Source organism: Anguilla anguilla, chromosome 2 (assembly GCF_013347855.1).
Source record: "Anguilla anguilla isolate fAngAng1 chromosome 2, fAngAng1.pri, whole genome shotgun sequence".
In the NCBI taxonomy this organism is placed as follows: Eukaryota; Metazoa; Chordata; class Actinopteri; order Anguilliformes; family Anguillidae; genus Anguilla; species Anguilla anguilla.
Genome location: NC_049202.1, coordinates 52,916,902 through 52,937,200, shown reverse-complemented (window position 1 = coordinate 52,937,200; position 20,299 = coordinate 52,916,902). Strand labels below are relative to the sequence as shown.

The window sequence follows — 20,299 nt, the reverse complement described above, 5'->3', positions numbered from 1 at the left end:
AAGGAGTTGGTCTTTCCCCGGTTCGATTCCCTGGTAGGTCACTGCCGTTGTACCCTTGAGCGAGGTACTTAACCTGCAGTGCTCCAATATATGTCCAGCTGTATAATTGAATACAATGTAAGTCGCTCTGGATAATAGCGTCTGCTAAATGTCTGTAATGTAATGGAAAGAATGTTTCTTCCAACATGGCCCAGTAATTGGTGAAAATTTTTACAAATCGTTGGAATTTATCGTTACAATGTGCTCGCTTTTTCCAGGCATGAATTAGATGAGGCATTGGAAAATATTACTGTATTACGGTCATGAAACACACAACGCATTTTCATTTCACTACAATAATTATCATCTCATCTGCATTATAACCATATGAGTTTGAGAGGGCTTTGAGAATACATGGGGATACTATTAATATTCAAAAACCAAGTAAAGAGGTTGCCCAGTGTTGCATATTTCAATTTATCACCGCTGTGCAGATTAGTAAGTATATTTATTGACCAGATGTCGTCACTAGAGAGGCAGGTGCCAAATGCTTTATGGCATTGACACTTCAATCAATGCGATAGCTTGACCTGTGTCATTGCTTTGGAAAGCTACGCTCTGCGCATCACCAGAGCCTACCCAGGGGTAATGGCGTATCAGTATCAAGTCAAAAACAGTCCCTCCGACTTTTAAGATCTATTTCTTGGTACTGTATAATCCATCCCTGTGCTGAAATTGCCCACCCCTGTCTTGGTCTTTGCTACTTACCTTCAGAATAAAGTCTCTGTTCATGAAGTTAGCCACTTTGTAAATGGGTGATTTAGACATGCATGAAGACAAATCAGAATGACCTTCATTGCAAAGAAACACTGCCAAAATCAGTCATCTGTGTAACATCAATGAAAGGACTGAATTATTTGTAAATATTTTTGTGGCAAGTACACAGCATGATGGTAGGAAAAATACAACAAGACCATTTTAAAGCTGTTACAATCTTTTATTCACATATTAAGAAATTTTACAGAAATAATTCCACAAAGGAATTCCATGCTTATAGAAAATAAGTTCACATACATATTCATGCCAACTTAAAATTAAAATTCACTCTCACATGCAGCATCTGACCTGCTACGGCATACAATAAAAAAGGAAAGCATAATATCAAAACAGTCATACACAGAGCAATCCATAAGTATTGTGACCGTGACACAATTTTTGTTGTTTTGGCTCTGTACTTCAGCATATTGGATTTGAAATGAAACAAAAATGAAATGAGGCTAAAGTGCAGACTGTCAGCTTTAAGAGCATTTACGTCCATATCCAGTGATCCATGTAGGAATGTCAGCCCTTTTTAGATGCAAAGCACCTCACCGATCTGGCTCCAAACTCACTCACACACTCTCTCATGCTCAGCAGGCTGAAGATTCTCCACAAGGGGGAGTTATTAGCACTCAAGTAGCAGAATGGTGCTTTGCATCAATGACACCGATTGCCCATTTGTCCACAACAGTGTGTTTCAGAACTCTACAGTTTTTAAAATATACTTTTGAAGCAAATTCAAAGGTGCCTGTTCAGTTCTTGAGGCTTACCAGCTGTCTGCATCTTGTAGAAAGGTTTTGCTGGTGTAGTCTTCCCTTTATGATAGTCTTCAACACATCTATGCCTACATTAAGGAGTGTGCTTGATCTGTTCAATAGTTGAAAAGGGGTTTTTCTTAATTTACAGTATTCTTTAGTAATGCACTACAGGGGTATTCCGTGGACTACCGGGTCGTTTGCTATTTATAAGCTCACCAGTGCATTCTTGCTTCTCAACAATGTACCAAACAGTTGATTTTGACACACCAAATGTTTTGGCTATGTCTCAGATCAATTTAGTCAGGTTTTTCTATTCTATGATGGCCTACTTTACTGGCATTGACACTTCTTTTGTCCTCATTTTGAGAGACAACAGCAATAGACTCCAAATACAAACTCCTCATCTACAATCAAATCTAGACCGTTTTTTAAGCTTTCTTGTGCATGAACTAATGATGCAAAAACACACAGCTGGCCAAGAACCAGCTGAGCAGCCATTACTTTTGGTCCCAAAATGGGGGGGGGTTACTATGTATATACATAAAGGGCTGTAATTTCTACATGGTATCTACACATGATATGATGTAAATACCCACAAATTGAAGCTGATAGTCTGCACTCTAACCTCATACTCATTGTGTCATTTCAAATACAATGTGCCAGAGAACAGAAACAAAACATCAAAAATTGTGTCACTGTCCAAATATTTCCTGACTGTACTGTATATTGCAAATATGACCATTTTGTCTGAATTCTACAATATCTGCCAAATTCTGCCATTTAAAAAGTTTTATTATATTACTGTTCAAGGTGCTTGAAGGGAAGATGGGGAAAGAATGCTTAATCAAAATGTAAAAGGCCTTGTCTCTCTCTTTGAAGGAAAAATATGTGAACAACTACTTTCCTGGCTGCCAGTTTGTCAGTGATCTTCTCAGCACACCAACTTAATAAAGGTTAGAACACAAAATAGGGAAGACATCACAGTTTATATAAAAAGCACCAGTATATGCCCCAGGATACCCATATACAAAAGCACAATGCAGCATTTAAACCCTTGAATCATATAAAGGGGTGTAAACATTAACAGCCTGGGAATAAGCCAATGTGTTTATGCAAACAGACTGGGAGTAAGGCAAATTTGAGATATGATTAGACTGGGAATACGTTAAATGTAAGCTACAAACAGCCTGGAAATAAGTCAAATATATCAGATACGAAAACCCTTGACAACATATGGAAGGTCTGGGAGCAAGGTCCATGTGAGATGTGAGCAGTCTAGAAATAAGTAAAATGTGAGATAGTCTGATTGGAAATAATCAAATGTGAGATGCAAATGGTAGTCAAATTTTAGTCTGAAATTAAGTCAAATGTGAAGTGTAAACAGTTTGGGAATGAGAAGAATATGAGATGAGTTGAACAGTCTGGCCGGTGTGGTAAACCCTTTCATTCCTCCATCATTCCCCAGGCCTCTTCTGCCTTCATGTAGTATTTGTTAGCAAGTCTGCCCTTCATTGCTTCCATTGCGCCATCAGCTGCCTCTGTGTACAGGTCACCTGCGGTAGGGAGAAGCCATGAGGTCAGGCTAGGGTACAGAGCCGCATTTCCTTTGCAAATATGAATTTCAATGGCATGAAATCACATGGTCTAAATCTGAGAGATTCAGGACTTATTTTGACAGGCTGCTCATTACATTGCCTTTACCTGCCCTCTGGAAGTCTTTGTCCAGGCCAAACTGGCCTTCCTGGTACATCTCTGCCTCTCTGGCCAGCAGCAGATACTGCGGTTCATCTTGCATGCCGTCAAACTCGCCACCCTCATCGTAGTCCGTCATGTTCAGGGCACAATTATACCAGTGCACAGCCTCCTTCCAGTCCTGAGTCCTGCACACACAGGAGGAGAAGCACTGAGGGCAGCCAGGAGTTGAAGTCTACTGTTCATCCTGCCTAATTAATGTTCATTCTGCCATTAGTCAGAATAATAGTAACTGTATCCCTTTTAACACATCGTCATTTTCTATTCCAAAAATTGTCATAAACCAAATTACAATTCAAATTTTAAAAAAGTCCTGAATCTTGAAACACTCATTTTCATTTGCTTGCTAGGATAACAATGTTATTAATATATACACATACAGTAGGTGTTGCACCCTTTCACAATGCCTCACACTCACTCTCGCTATCCCTCTCACAATACGCCTCACAGTCACTCTCGCACTCACAGTTCCTGTCAGATTCACACTCACACACTCTCACCTGTCAGGTGGGAGGCTGACTCCAGTATCAAAAGCTCTGGCCACTAAGATCATACAGGGCCTGTCTCCTGCCTCTGCTGCCTTCAGCAAGTACTGGAAGCCGATCTTCCTGTTCTCTTCATTGTCCTGTTTCAACAGCAAGGTACAGTTTACACAGAGGCCAGCAACACACACATTGATTAGCAGCACTACAGCATATGTCAGGTTTAATATTTTACAGGTAACCATTTTAAAAAGGGTTTAGAAGACAAAAGATAGGTGCAGTGCTTGGAAAAGCAAGGCTTTAATACATTAAACTATCCCTGCATTTTGGGTGTATTTCCATGAACTTAGAGGCTCTGCTAAAAAAACAAAACAATTTAAAATAAGACCTAGAGTGAGAGTTATTGTGATGCAAATTATTTACGTGTTTCTTGATATGATCGTTGCTCTACCAGCATGAATAATAGCATTTCAAAAAGTTTACTACATATTTAATGTATTTCTTATTTTAAACCACAAGTCCCTGAGCCAAGATATGTTTACGTCCATGATTGAAAGCCTGACAGCGTCCTTCGTTCAGCAGATTGTTAACGGACTTCTATTTCCAGTGGCTGTGCAGATGCATGCTTAAGATTGAACCCCTGTGACTGGATGCCCAGATCACTGATGTAACAGCATACTATGATTTATGATCAGCATTGCCAAGTCAGTAAGACTGCTTCCCATCAGAACTGTTTCTCCATAAATGTATTTTGAGCTTGAATACGTGCACCCGCCTGCGTTACCTCCATCAGGGATTTGAGAAGTACTACGCCAAGCACAGAACATATCTAAAATACGTCTGACGAACACACTGACCAGCTTAGGACTGCAAAACATCTCACACATGACTATGTGTCGTCACTCTTTACCCAGTTTAGCATGGGTCACTGTGCCCGGCACAAGTTACAGAGCTACGTGACACACGGACTGGCCAAGCTAATGTTGATCTACACGTAATGACCCACTCTTATAATGTCTAGCCGTACAAATATTTTGCTTTCATTTTGAATTTATCTTGTCTACAGAAACGTGATCTAATTTTGACAATTTATCACAATTAAAATGTTGACAGTACAGATAAAACTAACGTTCAAAATAAATATAGAACAATGAAACTATGACATTTAGAGCCTTTTGATAATTTGTTGGACTTTCAGAACCAAACACACTCAATATGTTATACACACACTCAAAGTTAACGCTGCATTTCTTGGGGATAGAAACTACACAGGCTTTCAATTTGTATGTATGCACTAATAGGTGCAAAACAGGAACTTATCAGGGGCGTTAACCACATTACTCCCTTTTTGTCATTCATTTGTAAAGCTGAGGAACCACAGGCACTTTGGCAAGCCATTTAGCATGTTAGAGTGCACAGACACTATGGTTTCCAGGGGTGCTTATTCACAGGGAGAAAAATGTGTAACACAACAAAAATTTGTAATATTACAATATCACACAAATATGCAAATGTTCACATTTCCTGACCACTGGCAGGGTTGAAGCAGAAGTACCTCCACTGTGTTTTCAGGCAGAATGTGGTGCGGCAGCTGCAGGTAACACTGGCCCAGGGCCACGATGGCCTCCAGCTCCCCGCACATGGCTGCCCGCTCCAGGTGATACATGGCGGAGTCCCGGTCCCACTCCTCGTCCTTCTCACAGAACCGGCCCGCCTCGTGGTAACGCACCATGGCCAAGTGCACCTTCGGAAAAGCCCAGAGAGAGGGGTGAAAACCAATCATTTGTGCATCTCCCAGAATCAAATAAGTAAACCAATTACTTGTGCAGGAGAACAAGGCCAAATTTTAATATTATGTTTTTAATTTTTAATACCTTTCCAAAGCAAAAATGATTTAATCATTGAAAAACACGCCATGAATATAAAAACAAAATAATCTTTAATAATACTGGTGACAGAAAGAAGACACTTTGTAATTGGGTCAAACATCGGCAAATGTAAAACTATTGGAAGGCCAGAATGACTACACATCATTCTGATTGCAGAGAGTGGTATGACAAAACAATTATTTCTAACACGTGACTGAAACCTGGTGAGGCTAACACAGAGGTGCAGCTGTCCGTCTAAGTAGCCAGTGACTTCAGCTGTAACAGGTAACAGAGGGAAACCCTGCAGGCCCATTCATAAGCCCATTCGTGCCCACCTTCCCCAGGATAGATTTGCCCATTTTCCGTTCCAGGTCTAGAGCATTCAGCCTCTCGACTTCAACAGCCACACAGGAGGGCCTGTGAATGTTCTGACGAGTCGTGTGGAAGACACTCCATTTTTCTTCAGTCAGCTGTAGTGCGAGACAGGAGCGACATGATTATGTTGCTAGAATACTTGTTCAGCATTTACACACCCCAATGCAATGTTCCCCTCGAATGTCCTCAGACCCTCACAGAGAATATGATTTTAGATGTTATGCTAATATAATACATTTCTTAATACATGATGTAATGTCATCAGATGTAAGTTTTTTAATCTACATTTTTTTCTGACACTACTTGCTATTGTAATTTCATGCATTTATATGTCATCCTGCTTCACAACCCAACACAGACATACATAATAAGAATAAATTATAAAAATTACAATCACTACTGAACTGAATTCATTAATACATGCACATGCATAAATCTCCAAATAAACAATTATTCATTCAGCTCAGCATTGGTTAAATAGGCTTTGGTTTACCTTTATAATCAAGTGCAACATTCTGCATTCAGACAGGAAGGCTGGTGATTAAATGAGGAATCAGGAAAAGTGAGTATTTTGGATGAAATAGGAGTGAATGAAACGGGAAGTTACTTGCACTGAGATGATCTATTAATTCTGAGGATTTAAAGACCAAATGAATGCAAGCCCATTTAATTATACACATATTTTTGGTTGTTGAATTCAAAATATTAATAGGCAGGGAAGCCATAATGTTGTTAGGACTTTGGATGTTGATGGTTAGTTCATTTCACCACGGAAACATGAAGTCATGATAGAATGGAATAGTGAGGTTAGAGGCAAGATGAGGGGTTAAATATGGGATTTTCCTTCAGAGAACAACAATACTTCCGTGTTGTGAACATGTGTAAAGCATCCAGCCACAAACTAAACACGCCCTATGGCACCTACATCTGAACACTGTGGGGACTTATTGTGAAATTAAGCATCGAGTCATTTACATTCAAAGCGAATACTAAACAAAATCACTCCCCAGCCAGGCTAAAACAATTCATAATATGAAGCAGCATAATACGCATTTTAATGGTGGGGTGCAGTTTAACTGAACAAGCTTTAACATGGAGGATTTCAAATGAGTAAACCATTTCTTCAAATGTCTAATTTTAAAATAAAACATTTACCAAGCATTAAAACTGATGCACTGTGTCTTGAGACAAAATCCTCAAACATAATTGACTTTGGGAAAGACAGGTATGGATTCCAATTCCATAATATTAATGACCTCTTTCCACTCCTTATCACTACTGCACTCCACCTTTAAGTCACTCTTTTAAGAAGCAGCTTGAAATCTGCGAAGGCCTCAAATTTCTACATTGATACTGCCAATGCAGCAATATATAACATTCATCCGTTGAAGGTTTCTGATATCTAGTACACACTGCACAAGGCAAATCCTCAAAGCTAACAAAAATGCCAAAAGCCATAAGCTTTCCTTTCTCAGCAGTTCAACTGTTTAACATTTGCGCCCATGGCCTAAAAAACATTATGCCCCAAGCTTACAAGCATACAAGCTGCTGAACTCCATAAAGCCTAGTACAGAACGTTGATATGACAGCACGATCAACGGATAGCCAGGGCAGTGCAGATGCACCATATACAGTAACAGAAGAGGTCTCATTCTGAGACATGCGTAAAGGGGAAATCTAAATCACCCGCTGCCTCGAGGGTATGTTTGCAGAGGGGGCAGACTTGGCTGAAACTGCCATTGGTTTCTGGTGAAGGAAAACAGGGATGAGTGACAGTGAGTGTGATTGGAGGAGACAGAAGCCACAGTCCCAGATGAGTGGGAGAGTTAATGGGGGGGAAAGGGGGTTATTTGATGGCGATTCATCGCCGGTGTTGGTATTTACCCGTCGAGCACTGTCGTCGTCCGACTCGGACAGACATTTGCTGCGGTGGAAATGGCCCTACATGGTGGTGTATAAAAGCCACTGTCAAAGATCAGAAATCTTCATTCCCCACCCACACTACTGTGCAGGCATCCACGCCTACAAATGCCTCAAGCTGCTAATCCCTATATATGAAAAACACAATTAACCGCAGTGTGTGAGGACAGACAACTCTAGCAGAAAATATAATCATGTACATCTGCCTGAGGCTTTAACGCACATATTATCTTCCATCTGAAGCTACAGCAGTAGAGGTTCTGAGAGAGAGGTATTGTCAGGAATTAACTGTATGTACTTATTATATAACAACTGTGTAACGCAAACTTCATACCAGGAAAAAAATTTTATGAAAGCTTTTGAGAACTTGTATTCATTTCTAAAGCATTTTGCTTTCCAGTATTCACACATGTAACTGTAGACATTTTTTGCACTTTTCATTTCAAATAAGCTTGATACGGTTGTAAAAAAACAAACAACTTCAGGGCAAGGGGTTAAGTTGCATTTTCAAAAATGGTTTCCAGTGCTTCAGCAGACTCAGGGTCACTGGACTGCCATAACCTGTGGAGTGGAAAGCAGTGCTGGGGGGTTTAAGAGCGCAGTAAGAGCAGCGGAGTAAGAGCAGCGGACTGAAGCTCGTACCCGGTCGCCATGTTCAGCAGGGTCTCCTTCACTGCGCCTCTCACTGGGACACCCGCTGTCTCCGCCGCTCTCCTGGTCCTGACACAAAAAATCACCCCGCATTACATCCACTGTGTACATGGGTTAAACACAGCAAAAACACCAAGGGCTACTGCAACTCAGAGCTGTTCCTAAGGTTTCAATACATGCCCATGTGTTTCATGGAAGTGCTTCCTGTTACAATTCCAGCACAAAATCCCCTCTTCGCTGCGCAGCTAGGTTATTTTCACTGTCAGTATCCATTTCACAGCAAATGTCTTGAATTCTACAAGATAAGCTTATTTCAACTCACTCTGTGCTCTGGGATGTTATTGTTCTTTTCACCCTGTAAGTCGATCTCACTTGTGAAGGACCAGCCCAAGGGAGAATCAGTGCCTTAGTGGAAACAAGGAGTGTAATCATCTACGTCTTTAAAATGTCAGCCATAAGATTAATCTGTAGACCAGGTCGAGTCACAGTTAAATCATATGCTGAAAAATGTCAAAGGCCAGTAGTCGTTTTGGGAAAAGGAATAATAATGAAATATGATCCTCTGTCCTCAGCGATTACACACACAGATATACCAAAGCATGCAGAACCAAGAAAAATAACAGGAACTATCCAATTACAGTAAATATTCAGTGAAAAATATACTTCACCATAGAGCTAGTGCACTGCATGAGCATACGTGCCTGTGTACATGTTCGTTCATGTTTACAGACAGGACTGCAGGTGTACAGGCATGCCCGGATTCCTGCCTCTGTTTGAGCGTGTGTGTATTGCAATGGCCTGTTGTTCTTACCTAGTGAAGACTTTCCCACTGAGCTGCTGAACTGCATTGGAGAGCAGGGAATGGAGTCCGAGTCACTCACGGCGTCATCGTTAGAGGAGGTCTCAGAGAGGCGGCTCAGCAGAGGGGGCAGGCGCCCCCCAGAGATGGTGCGAACTCTGGGGGACCCACAGTGCTCCTCGTGTCCTCGCAGCACCGTCTTAGCAGACTTCTAAGGCAGGTTGGGGGCAAAAGCTGAGTTCACTACAGGCTACTCACATTAAAGCCCACTGATCTTATGTGATAATAAACACGCCATCAACATGTAGCTGAATAATAAGCGAAGTCTTCCTGCTACGGAGACCAGTACAATGGGAGTGGACTCACCAGTAGCTTGCTAGTGCAGTTGAGCTGAGCTTTCTCAGCAGGAGAGAGGTCGAAGGGGGTCAGGCCCATGCTCTTACAGATCTTATTGCACAGGTGGGAATGGAAAAACAGAGCCATCCCCCTCATACCTGCACAGACGAAATGTACCACCAGCAATCAGGGTCAGTCACTTAAACACCAACTCAACCGCATTTCCACCATCTGAATAAACGCTCGTACATGCGCTACGGTGGCAGATTTATAGAACATGCAGTGTCCTTGGCTGCTTAATGAAATTACAGTAGTGTTACACATTAATTTGTGTGAAATGCCGCTAAAATCAACATCTATACATAAGTGAAAAGAATATGCCATGCATAGCATCAGCGCATCATCTGCAGGATACTGTACCCAGATTTCCATCTCCAAAGTCAGTTCCGCAGTCAGTGTGGATCTGGGGGTCAGTGTACAGATCTCCCACTCCCTGAATATCCACCACGATCAGCTGATGTCCAGAGCGCTCAAATGTAAAGTGACTGAATGCCTGCACAGAGAGGGAAAGCAAGACAAATGGAGGCTATTAGGGTAACTTCTCTACTAGCCATGTGTGAGAAATGTATATATTGTGAAAAGGCATGAAATCTGAGGTGTCCGTTCTTAAGACACACACCTGAGGGGTGAGCCGAATGTTTTCATCCCGAACAAATCCTGAGTTGGAGTTGTATTTGATGTACTTCCCCTCAATGTAATGCTCTAAGTGGAAGAGAGGTTTTCCTGGGCGCTGACTCATTTCCAGCACACACACCTGCATGATGTCCACCTGAGGGAGAAGGGAATGGGGAACAGGAGAACACAAGTAAACACAGGTTTCACAGAGGTCTTTCAACTTCAACCTCACAAAACCAAAATATTCAATCAATGTTCATTCATATCTGTAGGAGGGTAGCAATGTAGGTACAAGTCACCACATATCCTTATGATGTTCCAGTGTGGTAAGCGCAATGAAGAAGGCGTCCATCACCCTTAGAATATAGTGTGGATTGTTTTGTAAATGTACAGGAAATCGTTTTGCTATGTCCAGTATTTTAATCAAGTTTAGCTTGCTTCCAGTTGTAGATTTACTGTGCAAGTCTAAGCTATATACCAGTGGTAATCAACCCCGTTCCTCTACCATCCTGCAGTTTTTCCATTTCAACCCTAATTTGGCACCCCTGACTCTACTCATTAGCAGCTCCATTAGATCTCTAGCTGTTTAATGAGGTGTGCTTTGCAAGGGTTGGAATGAAAACCTACAGGATGGTAGATATCCAGGAACAGTGTTGGTTATCACTGCTATATACTGTATGACAGCATCCCCCACCCAGACCACTCTCTGCAGGTGTAATCTGTTCTTGCCCTACCACCTAAATCACAGGACAGCAATGAGCTTGCACTTAACTGTATGAAACTCAGTCAGAGGTTGAAATGGAGATGGTGCCAAAGTTATGGATTCCGCTCTTTGAGCTGTTTCTTCCTCACCTACCACAGCAGTTCTACCTGTTTAGGGGGCCGATGACGATTGTACTCCTCTCCCCATAATTTGGCCTCCATCTGTAGCCTAACGTCCTCCAAGTACACCTCTCTGTCCACAGGCTCGATGTAGCGCTTTGCCACATAGTTGGAAGCGGCTGTCCATTTGCTGCTGTGAGAGAAATTCGATAACTTCTTCCTGCAACAACAAGAGACCAGCAAAAGATCGGGTTAGTAAAGATTCTGACCAGGCCTTTCCACTGATAAATGCACACACAGAATCTTTAGTCATTTAAAGGTGTTCATCAACAAAGGCATAGGTTTCATTTAGCTAAAATGCAATCTGAATAAAGTCAGCATAATTAGGCTACCACCTAAATAGGTCTTTAAGTAGGTCTTTACACACGACAGAAGCATCCATTTTGTGAATTAATAATCCCTAAGACTAACTGCTGCATGAACAGTTTTATAAAAACTCAAAGAAACCCAAACTCCCTGTATGACCAGAAAGTGGAACCGACTGTATAACCAAATTCAGACAAGTAGCTTCTGTATAGGAGAGGAGAGGAGCTTGATTTGGGAAAACTAAAATGAATACCAGACAGCATGAGGCCTCTTCAGCCTCTACAATCACAATAAGCACACACAAATTCCAACAAGACCTTTGACCTCTGTGGTGCGCAGTGCACTTGGGGCTAGATGACAAAAATAGTGCAGACTGGTCACTAGAGACAGTTTTGAGACTTACTTGAGTGTCTCATTTTTGTCTGTTTACAAGACGTGTGCCAAACTCTTAAATGTGCAGTAAGCACTACAGTAGCCATATCCTCAAGAGAAAAATGAAAACAAAAAATGTGATAAGGATACAAACAGAAAGAGATCAGCGCACGTACTGCTAGACATATTTGCACTTTTATATTTACAGAATTATTTCTGTAATACATGAGGCCAAAGGTTAATGTGTGGCTTACACTAATGGGAAAGAAAACTGGGGTTAAAGAAATAGGGGTAAATGATCTTATTTTTAAACCTGCATTTCCCACGGTTTCCCATGAGTATACAGATTAAGTGTACTCTCAGGCACTGGCCGAGGCACGTTTTGTACTGGGTGTCCTAGGCATACCTTGGTTTTAATAAGCATACCTAAAAAAATCTAAGACATATTTTTTTATAAGCTGCAGGTGCCCTTTGCTTACATTTACTGGGTGCAAATCTCTGTGAACCAGCTCTTTTCACTTGACCAACATAACACATTTTTATTCCCAGACATACAGTATATTTAGAGGACACTGTCTGGATTCATTTTATTTATTTCTTTTGCACATAATGGCATAATGACTCAAACATAAAAGGAGATATGTCAGATTGTTTTTCCAAATATTATAAAATGCGACTATGGCTAAGAGAGACAAGGTGCCGTATTGAGTGTGTGAAATCTATCTATGTAACATGGTTTCACAATGACAACACGGGACACTTACGTTCGAAAACATTCTCTCATGGCTCCTCTGCCAAAGGGCTGAAAACAGAAGGGTAAAGTTAACAGAGACATGGTCACTGACTCAAAAAACAGCAAATGAGTCTGACAAATCCAATTTTTACAGTCTACAATTATTATTGTACAAAACACATTAACTTAATGGAAAACAAATACCTGGGAAGCCATCTTTATGTAAACCTGGTCCTGTGCCCACTCTCCAGTAACACCATTGTACCTGTAAAGTAGGATGTATAACACAGAATAAAATGAGGCACATACGATGATTAAATTTAAATTTATACAATGTGACAGAAGAGACTGGCTTTCCTGAGAAAGCAAACATTCTCTGAAAAACTTTCCAAAATGCTCAAACAGCATAAAGTGCATGAGAAGAATTTGCAAAACGCTAGGTTTTTTATGAACTACGTCATGCATTGATCATTAGTCAAGTTACAGACATAAATTAGGCAAAACCATTTCCTGCTTCCCTCTCCTGCAATAAGATGGAATCCAAATGAAAAAAACAAAATGTCCTCAATACCCTCCCATAAAACTGCTCACAGAGGCATTCTTCAACAAACCTTAAACAAGTAATCTTTACAGTATGATACATTGTAGACAAATATATAAAATGATTATAATAAGAAGGAAGAGTCAGAGTATCGTTAGAAGGGCCATTTTCCCTCTCCTTCGCTGTAACTTGCTGTAGAATGCTAGCATATATATACTTGGTCTTCTAGGAAGAGAAAGTAATTTCCCTACTTTCAGTCAACTGAAAAGCTTGAGATTTACAGATCAAAAACATGTGCTTTCTTTTTGACTCTCAGACCATTTCTCCATGGTAATTAATGTACCAAACAGCAGCCACATGACATTAAGCCACATCGTACACTGATAAGATATCCAGCCAGCCAGCAGATGTCCAATATTTGCACTGGCACCCTCTCAGTGTGGAACTCGGTGCCACAGACAGAGAGAGACACCAAACGTGTCAGACCGGCCTTGATGTAACTTTTAGGAGGACACCAGGGAGAGTCTCATTCTAAATGTAAAATCGGAATATGAAAAATTATAACTGGAAATGGGGTCATAAGACCAGACATAATGCCATGACATAATGTTTATGACAGTTCTGGCATTACTAGATTTTAGATGGACGAGATTAGACAGTAGATTAATAAACACACTACATTTAAATATTAAGTTTGAGATGCACATAGGTTATGAGGGAACAGGGAAGGTTTTATGTCGAGTAATGGCATTAGTTACTCAAATACAGTCAAATATTAAGCTTTCATTAAATATGATTATTATACATTATAAATATGACATTCACACCTTGTTGATGCGGCCAACAAGAGAATTCAGTGCAATATACTGTATATGAATTCACTTTAGTGTGAACTTGATTCCATTGCCTCCCAAATTGTCAGGAAGGTTTCTAAATGTATAAAGTTGAGGTGATATTCTGAATGCAAGACAGGGTGAAACAGTCAGGTGGAGAGGTCCAGACCTGTATCGAACGCAAAGCTCTGTTTCAATTTCCTCCAGGTGGAACTGCGCCCAGGGATCAGGCATGGATTTGGCTTTTTCAATGGCATGCTTCCAGGCTGCCTATAGTGCGAAAATAGAGAGTGCATTACGATCCCTAGTCATGTTCATACACACAACCTAAACATTCATACACAGCCTCACATGCTCTCACACTCTCTCACACACTTAAGAATTAATGACCTATGGCAACCACTCCTTACATTTTCATTGAAAGAATCTGGAGATCCTTCACGTCATCCTGTTTTTTTTCTTTTTTGTAAGAATGGACATAAGTGGGCTGGAAACAGACAAAAGCAAGCAAGCGTACACACACACAAGCATGACATGGAAGAGAAAGGAAACTGCACAAAGCTTTGGCAAAGTACAAGTGGCAAGCACAAATTCACAAAGAACATATTTATTCATACACATTCTGGAAAAATACTAAAACTGCTTCTCCCTGATTACAGAAAATGAAAGAATCACTAGTCTGGCTTTCAACTCGATTCTAAACAGTAGGCTAATAACTCAGTATATCTCAACCCTATGCAGGTTAGCATTTTCATTTGGGCTTTTCCATGAACTACTTGTGACGCAACAGTCAGTCAAAATGTAAAACAATCTGCCGCATGGCTTTCCTGGATGGCAGCCGTGCTTGACATTCAAAGAGAATATATTTAGAATGATCTATTTGCTTCCAATATCTGGGAGGTCATAGCTGTGGCCGTAAGTGAACAATCTCTTGCAATGCATGCAGCCCTGCACACCAGTCTCAGACGACCTTAAATCTCACTGCTCACCATTACCCTATAGATTTCACACTCAGACTTGTCATCGCAAGATCAGAAACACACCGCAGAGATACACTACCTCACTGGATGTTCAGCAAACTGCTACAATACAACTACCAAACTGGACAGCACACATATAGGAGTAGATATGTCACTACACACACACAAATTACTGTTTGCAACAAAACATATGTGCAGACAGATACATATGTTTCAATCGCAGGACAGTTATGGGATATTTTAATTACTGATGGGAGAGTGAGCCTGACAACCGACAAGACCCAATCACGAACTGGTTCAAATTATAGCCATAGTTCTTAAAATATCATCATATCAGCAGCTTCACCCGTTACATGGTTCAAGAGGCCCTTTCCCATGGATAGTTTAATTGTTTATTCTCTTCATTGCTTTTAAGATTGCATGGAGCAGATAAGTGGCATTCTAAAAAGAAACACTAAATGATAAAGAAAAAAAATCACATACTGCAACTATGTCTTTCACTAAAACTATAAGAACAGCTGCTAAGAAACAGAAATCCACTGGCTAACAGTAGGAAGAAGAGAGAAACAATCATTGTTTACAGTCAGATCTGATGGTTAACAGTTCATGACATGCAAACAAAGACTCCCTTTTGAAGTCGACATTGCAAAAGATTCACATGACCAGTAATGACAGTGTCCAGCATGTAATTACTGAAACATATCCATCCATCATGACACTCAGCATAAAACCTAGTTCTCAGTTAAGAGACTTCTATGATGTACTTCTGGACAGATATAAATATTTGCATTTAAAATTATTTTTTAAAAAACAACAACCACCTTTGCAAACTTGTGATGAGGTGTTCAGACAGACCAATGAAGTAGTAACTAATCAAACAACAATCCAAGTGAGTTTCAGGTTCAAAGTAACAAATATGGAGAATTGCAGAACAGAAAAAGAAGAAATTTTATTTATTCTAAAGAAGCAAAGGAGATTCATTCTTTAAATTAGAATTCAGTACCACCATATTTTCAATGCAAACCACATGACATTTACAAAGATATGAAACAGAAGGAATAGAACGCTTGTACAATTACTTCAGCACTTGTACACTTTAGATTGCTGTTGAGGAAGGAACAGGAAAAGAAGACACTAGAAAGGTCAGTCAGGGTGACAATGCAGCAAGAGGCAGTAAAGCATGCACACTCATTTGGAGGCAATGAAGGTGACTAAGAGGATTAATGAAGGAGAGAGGAGTTAGCTACACTAGCAAAGGGAATAAATAAGCAAGTTGACTTTGAACCTACCCGACCTCTTTCTGTTAACGCCCCAAAACTGACAGATCGCTGCTCTGGCTCAGTTTCTTTTGCATTCTATACAGGAAAACAGACAGTTGGAAAGGAAACTGACCCAATAACAAACAAGGGCTCATTTCTCCAGATCGCCTCCACAATCATAGTTTGACTGCAAAGACTGAAAACCTGAATTACACCTTGATGGATTAAGCATTAGAAATAAGGGCACAAGAAGAGAGAATCTCACTTCTTGTTTTTTATAGACTGAGACAGCTGAGAGATACTCGGATGCAGTGCAGCCACAGATGGCTCCAGCTCCTTATAAGGCAGTGAGAATTGCTCTCCACACCAGCAGCTATGGGTGTGCGCAGACTGCTCACTGCCACTGTATGTGTAGTACATTTAGCCTAGTGTCTACAATTCCATCCGCTATATCCAGTATATCCACGTAGATGTTGGTGTAAACAGCAGTGCGATAACCCCACAATGAATCAAGAAACCTGCATTCTTATAGCATGGCATTCATGGCATTCAATAAACAGGCAATACATAAATAATGTAATAAAGAATGTGTCATACGTTGTGTTAATGCCAACAGCCAGCCGGTAAGCACAAAGCAGACCAGAGGACAAAAAAGCTCTCATGCGTCTGGCCCCTCACCTTGTACTGGAAGGAGTGTTGAGTAGGTGAGGCAGCAGTAAGTTGCTGCTTGTTGTGGATGAGATTCTTCAAGTAGTCACAAATCTCTTTGGAAGGGCTGACAGGGTCGTCCGTGATGGGGCAGATGTAGTAATCATCCTCATCATCGCTGTTTGCATCAGCAAAGGACCCCGTCTTCTGCTCTGTGCCTCTCCTGGCACTGCCCACCTCCTCCATGCGGAACATCATCTCCTCTCCCGCCATGATGTGCGCTGCACGCTCCGGTGTGCTGAATAGTGCAGCCATAGCAAACACACAGTGACACAGGCATATTTGCTACAGGCACACAAGGCTTTTCATAACTCAGTGATTAATATTGAGGAAAAAAGTTCAACAAAAATCAACATGGGTCATTTTAATTGACATAATGTGATTAGTCAAACAGCTCTCACTACCAGCCACACAAACAGGGCATGAGGCAGAAGGGAAAAAAAAGGTCTTCCAGGTCACATCTGTCTGTTCTGGCCCTCCAGTGGCAGAAAGAGCTTTCCACTGCAGCTCGGACAGCAGAAACCCTGCCCATCTTCTGACACAGACTTATTGGCAATATCTCACTTTACAGTAGTATTCCTGAGCTTAACACTGATGTTCTCCACTTCTGCAATAGCTCTAGGTAAGAGCATCTGCTAAGTAGTAGCAATGTAATATACCATCTCTAGACAATCAACAGCTTAACATTACAACTCAGATAATGCCTACTAAGACACCTGCAATTTATTTTCCTTCAACTATAGCCATATGCAAGCATATGCATTCAGACAATTGAGTCTGTCATATATGCATGCAACCTGTGGTCATGCTGGATAGAAAGAAAAATCACACTGCACTGTAACCTGTGCAAAAAAGTCATTCACAGATGTAAAGGTGAGCTGGGCTATTCGAGATTCACAGTGAAGATGTTTTTCCTTCTTATACATTTTTACCCTTTTATCCTGTATGCCAGAGACCCAAGAAAAGCTGGGTCTGGCCCTAGACAATCCTCCAAGGACCAGAAAGCATTTAATGTTTTCCTTAGGAGAACAAGTCCCTATATGACATCACCAATCTTTTCCAAGCATCACCAAGAGGAGGAAAAACTCCTTTGATCATTTCCTTGCTGCTACTCTCCCAAAGAATCTAAGAATACACTTCAGACTGATAAACTGCCCATGTTTACACAACAAATTTTGTTTCAGAAACAAAGGCTGATTCAGTGGAGTATCAGATCAAACAGACTATCAAATCAGCAAACTTTGGGTCAGGGCGTTAAATAAAATGACCACTTACAGCAGGGAAACTATTTTGAAAGTGGGATCTGTATGTCTGAAAGGTTTTTTGTGTTTTATCAAGTCATTCTTGCAAATTAACATTTCTGTTGGATATGAACAATAATCTAGTTTCAAAAAAAGGCTCAAAAAGGCTGTTAAAAGGGCTCACTTAATTTACATTTTTTAAATTAATCAATTGGACAGAAACCAGGCGGAGTCCACCTGGAGCCATTTCGCTGTATTTGCAAAAATAAAAATAATAAATACTAAAAAAATCGTGTTAATCTGGATGAAAAATAAACACCAAGGTTTTGGTGGATCGTGTTGTTGTTCACAAGAATTCTGCTGGCGCATGGGGATGGATCCAAATTAAACGCACATTGAGGCTTAGCCAAAGCATATTGCACCAATAGGACTCACTCCAGGCTCAGTACAGTAAAACAATAATTTGCCCAAAGACCGTGTGTCAACTGCATAAACTTTCAATCTTGTCAAATATATTTATTTCCCTGTGTGGCCTAGCGAAGGGTCAGACGTTCTGCTACGTGGCTAGACTATACTGAGAGAGAGGCTATGCATTTTGACGTACCAGAACCATGCAAGAGGTCTCGTTTGACGATTATTACTGCATTAAGGACATATTTTGTCCAAGAAGGAACAATACATTTGTGTCAGGGCCACCATAACTACAAAACTAGCATAAAAGCTTCACGTCGCTGTCTGGCTGGTGAAATCAGGACAACGCATCCTCACTCAGCGCCTTGCTAAACTGCAAAAAGCCCAGTTCGATTGAGCTACCATTAGCTACCGTGCAGACAGCCTAGTGATCAGATCGAAACCACAACATAAGATAGTAATTTCGTAGCAAAACAATAACGTTGAACTATGACAGCTCCTCGCCAGTTTGGGAGCGTTCATTTCTCGATTGACAATGCTCACACTAATTAGCATTTATAATTTACCATAATTATAGATTCAGTTAACCAACAGCTTCCACGCGTAGTCTCAACAAACTTGCAAAACATACATAAAAAAGTGCACTAACCTGAGTCACAAAACGTCCAATTTAGTATCCAAAGAAAATATGCATGCCTTGGCGTTTTATCAACCTGTGTTTTCTTCTTCTTCGAAATTGTTGCTACTGATGTTTTATTTTCAGCGATTTCAGAATTAGTAGCACCCGTTAACTAAATTATCTTGCACGCAAATTGCTTATGGAGTTAAGCTGGCTATCTGACTCGCTAAATATGTGGATGGCTCGAGCCTGGTTGTGTGAAAGTATTTCGCCTGGCCTTAAATCGCACGGCCGAAACCGTACGCTATCGGGTTTCCACCACTCAAATGTACAGTCGCTCACCAGCCTCCACGGCAACGTGAGATACGTGCACGTACCGCACACAGAAGAGAAGCTCCGCCTTACACGAGCAACTAATTTCCGCCTCTTTGAAATGCAGATGGCGCTGTACGTCTGTAGCGATATTCAAATCGTTAAAACGGACGAGATTCCAGATTGTTGGAAGAAGCAATTTACGTAACATTAGTATAGACTTAGGCTTGGTTAAAAAGAGGGGTATGGGGTTTTCACGTTTAGGATTGCTTTATCGGTATAACGTTAACTAACGTTAGATGTTCTTGTCTCGGCGACTGGTCTGTCTGTTACTTTTGATTAGGTTTGGTGTTTCTTATGCGTCCTGTTACAGTTAATAACACAAACATTCTTTATTGACATTCATTTAGAAGCTTACTTTGACTGATACGTAAACCTCCAGCCAAGTTACGACTTGCCCCACCCTATACAGCACCAACACAACAAAACCGGAGTTTGCACTTCGGTTGCGGGCTAATGTTACCATGCAGGTATGTTGGACGGAAAGCGAAATGCAAGCTTGCAATGCAGCAGGTTTAAAAACGAGCCTTATCCGTCTAGCACTAACATTATATGAAATCATTTGTAAAATCAAAGCAATCACATATTCCAGTGTACTTCTTTTAATCATAGAAGTATTTAGCACGAC

The 20,299-nt window shown here is 40.8% G+C and overlaps 1 protein-coding gene across 7 annotated transcripts; it reads right to left on the bottom strand.

Annotated features, from left to right (window-relative positions):
• Window positions 1–955: 955 nt before the first annotated feature.
• Window positions 956–19,680, bottom strand: eef2k (eukaryotic elongation factor 2 kinase). Of its 7 annotated transcripts, none has more exons than XM_035405108.1 (19): window positions 19,330–19,680; window positions 16,999–17,266; window positions 16,351–16,416; window positions 14,251–14,351; window positions 12,912–12,972; window positions 12,739–12,776; window positions 11,285–11,456; window positions 10,419–10,568; window positions 10,160–10,292; window positions 9,770–9,897; window positions 9,416–9,611; window positions 8,927–9,009; window positions 8,596–8,673; window positions 7,720–7,779; window positions 5,994–6,128; window positions 5,346–5,534; window positions 3,809–3,933; window positions 3,258–3,436; window positions 956–3,109 (listed from the first exon to the last, which is right to left on the bottom strand). In XM_035405108.1, exons 2-19 carry the CDS (start codon window positions 17,239–17,241, stop codon window positions 3,000–3,002), a joined length of 2,247 nt encoding a protein of 748 aa, XP_035260999.1. In that variant the 5' UTR covers window positions 17,242–17,266; window positions 19,330–19,680; the 3' UTR covers window positions 956–2,999. The 7 variants fall into 7 exon arrangements, with proteins under 7 accessions (XP_035260999.1, XP_035260996.1, XP_035261001.1 ...); XM_035405105.1 differs by having other exon boundaries at window positions 9,416–9,614; window positions 19,330–19,679; XM_035405110.1 differs by lacking the exon at window positions 16,351–16,416 and having other exon boundaries at window positions 9,416–9,614; window positions 19,330–19,679.
• Between the last annotated feature and the right edge of the window lie 619 nt (window positions 19,681–20,299).

Coding starts and splice junctions, on each gene's coding strand:
- eef2k (XM_035405105.1), bottom strand. CDS start 17,241: ATGGCGGGAGAGGAGATGATGTTCCGCATGGAGGAGGTGGGCAGTGCC. Junction 7,780..8,595: donor CTGCTGAACATGGCGACCGG/GTACGAGCTTCA, acceptor TTCCTTCACCAG/AAACCAATGGCAGTTTCAGC. Junction 3,437..3,808: donor GTCAGCCTCCCACCTGACAG/GTGAGAGTGTGT, acceptor CTGTGTGTGCAG/GACTCAGGACTGGAAGGAGG.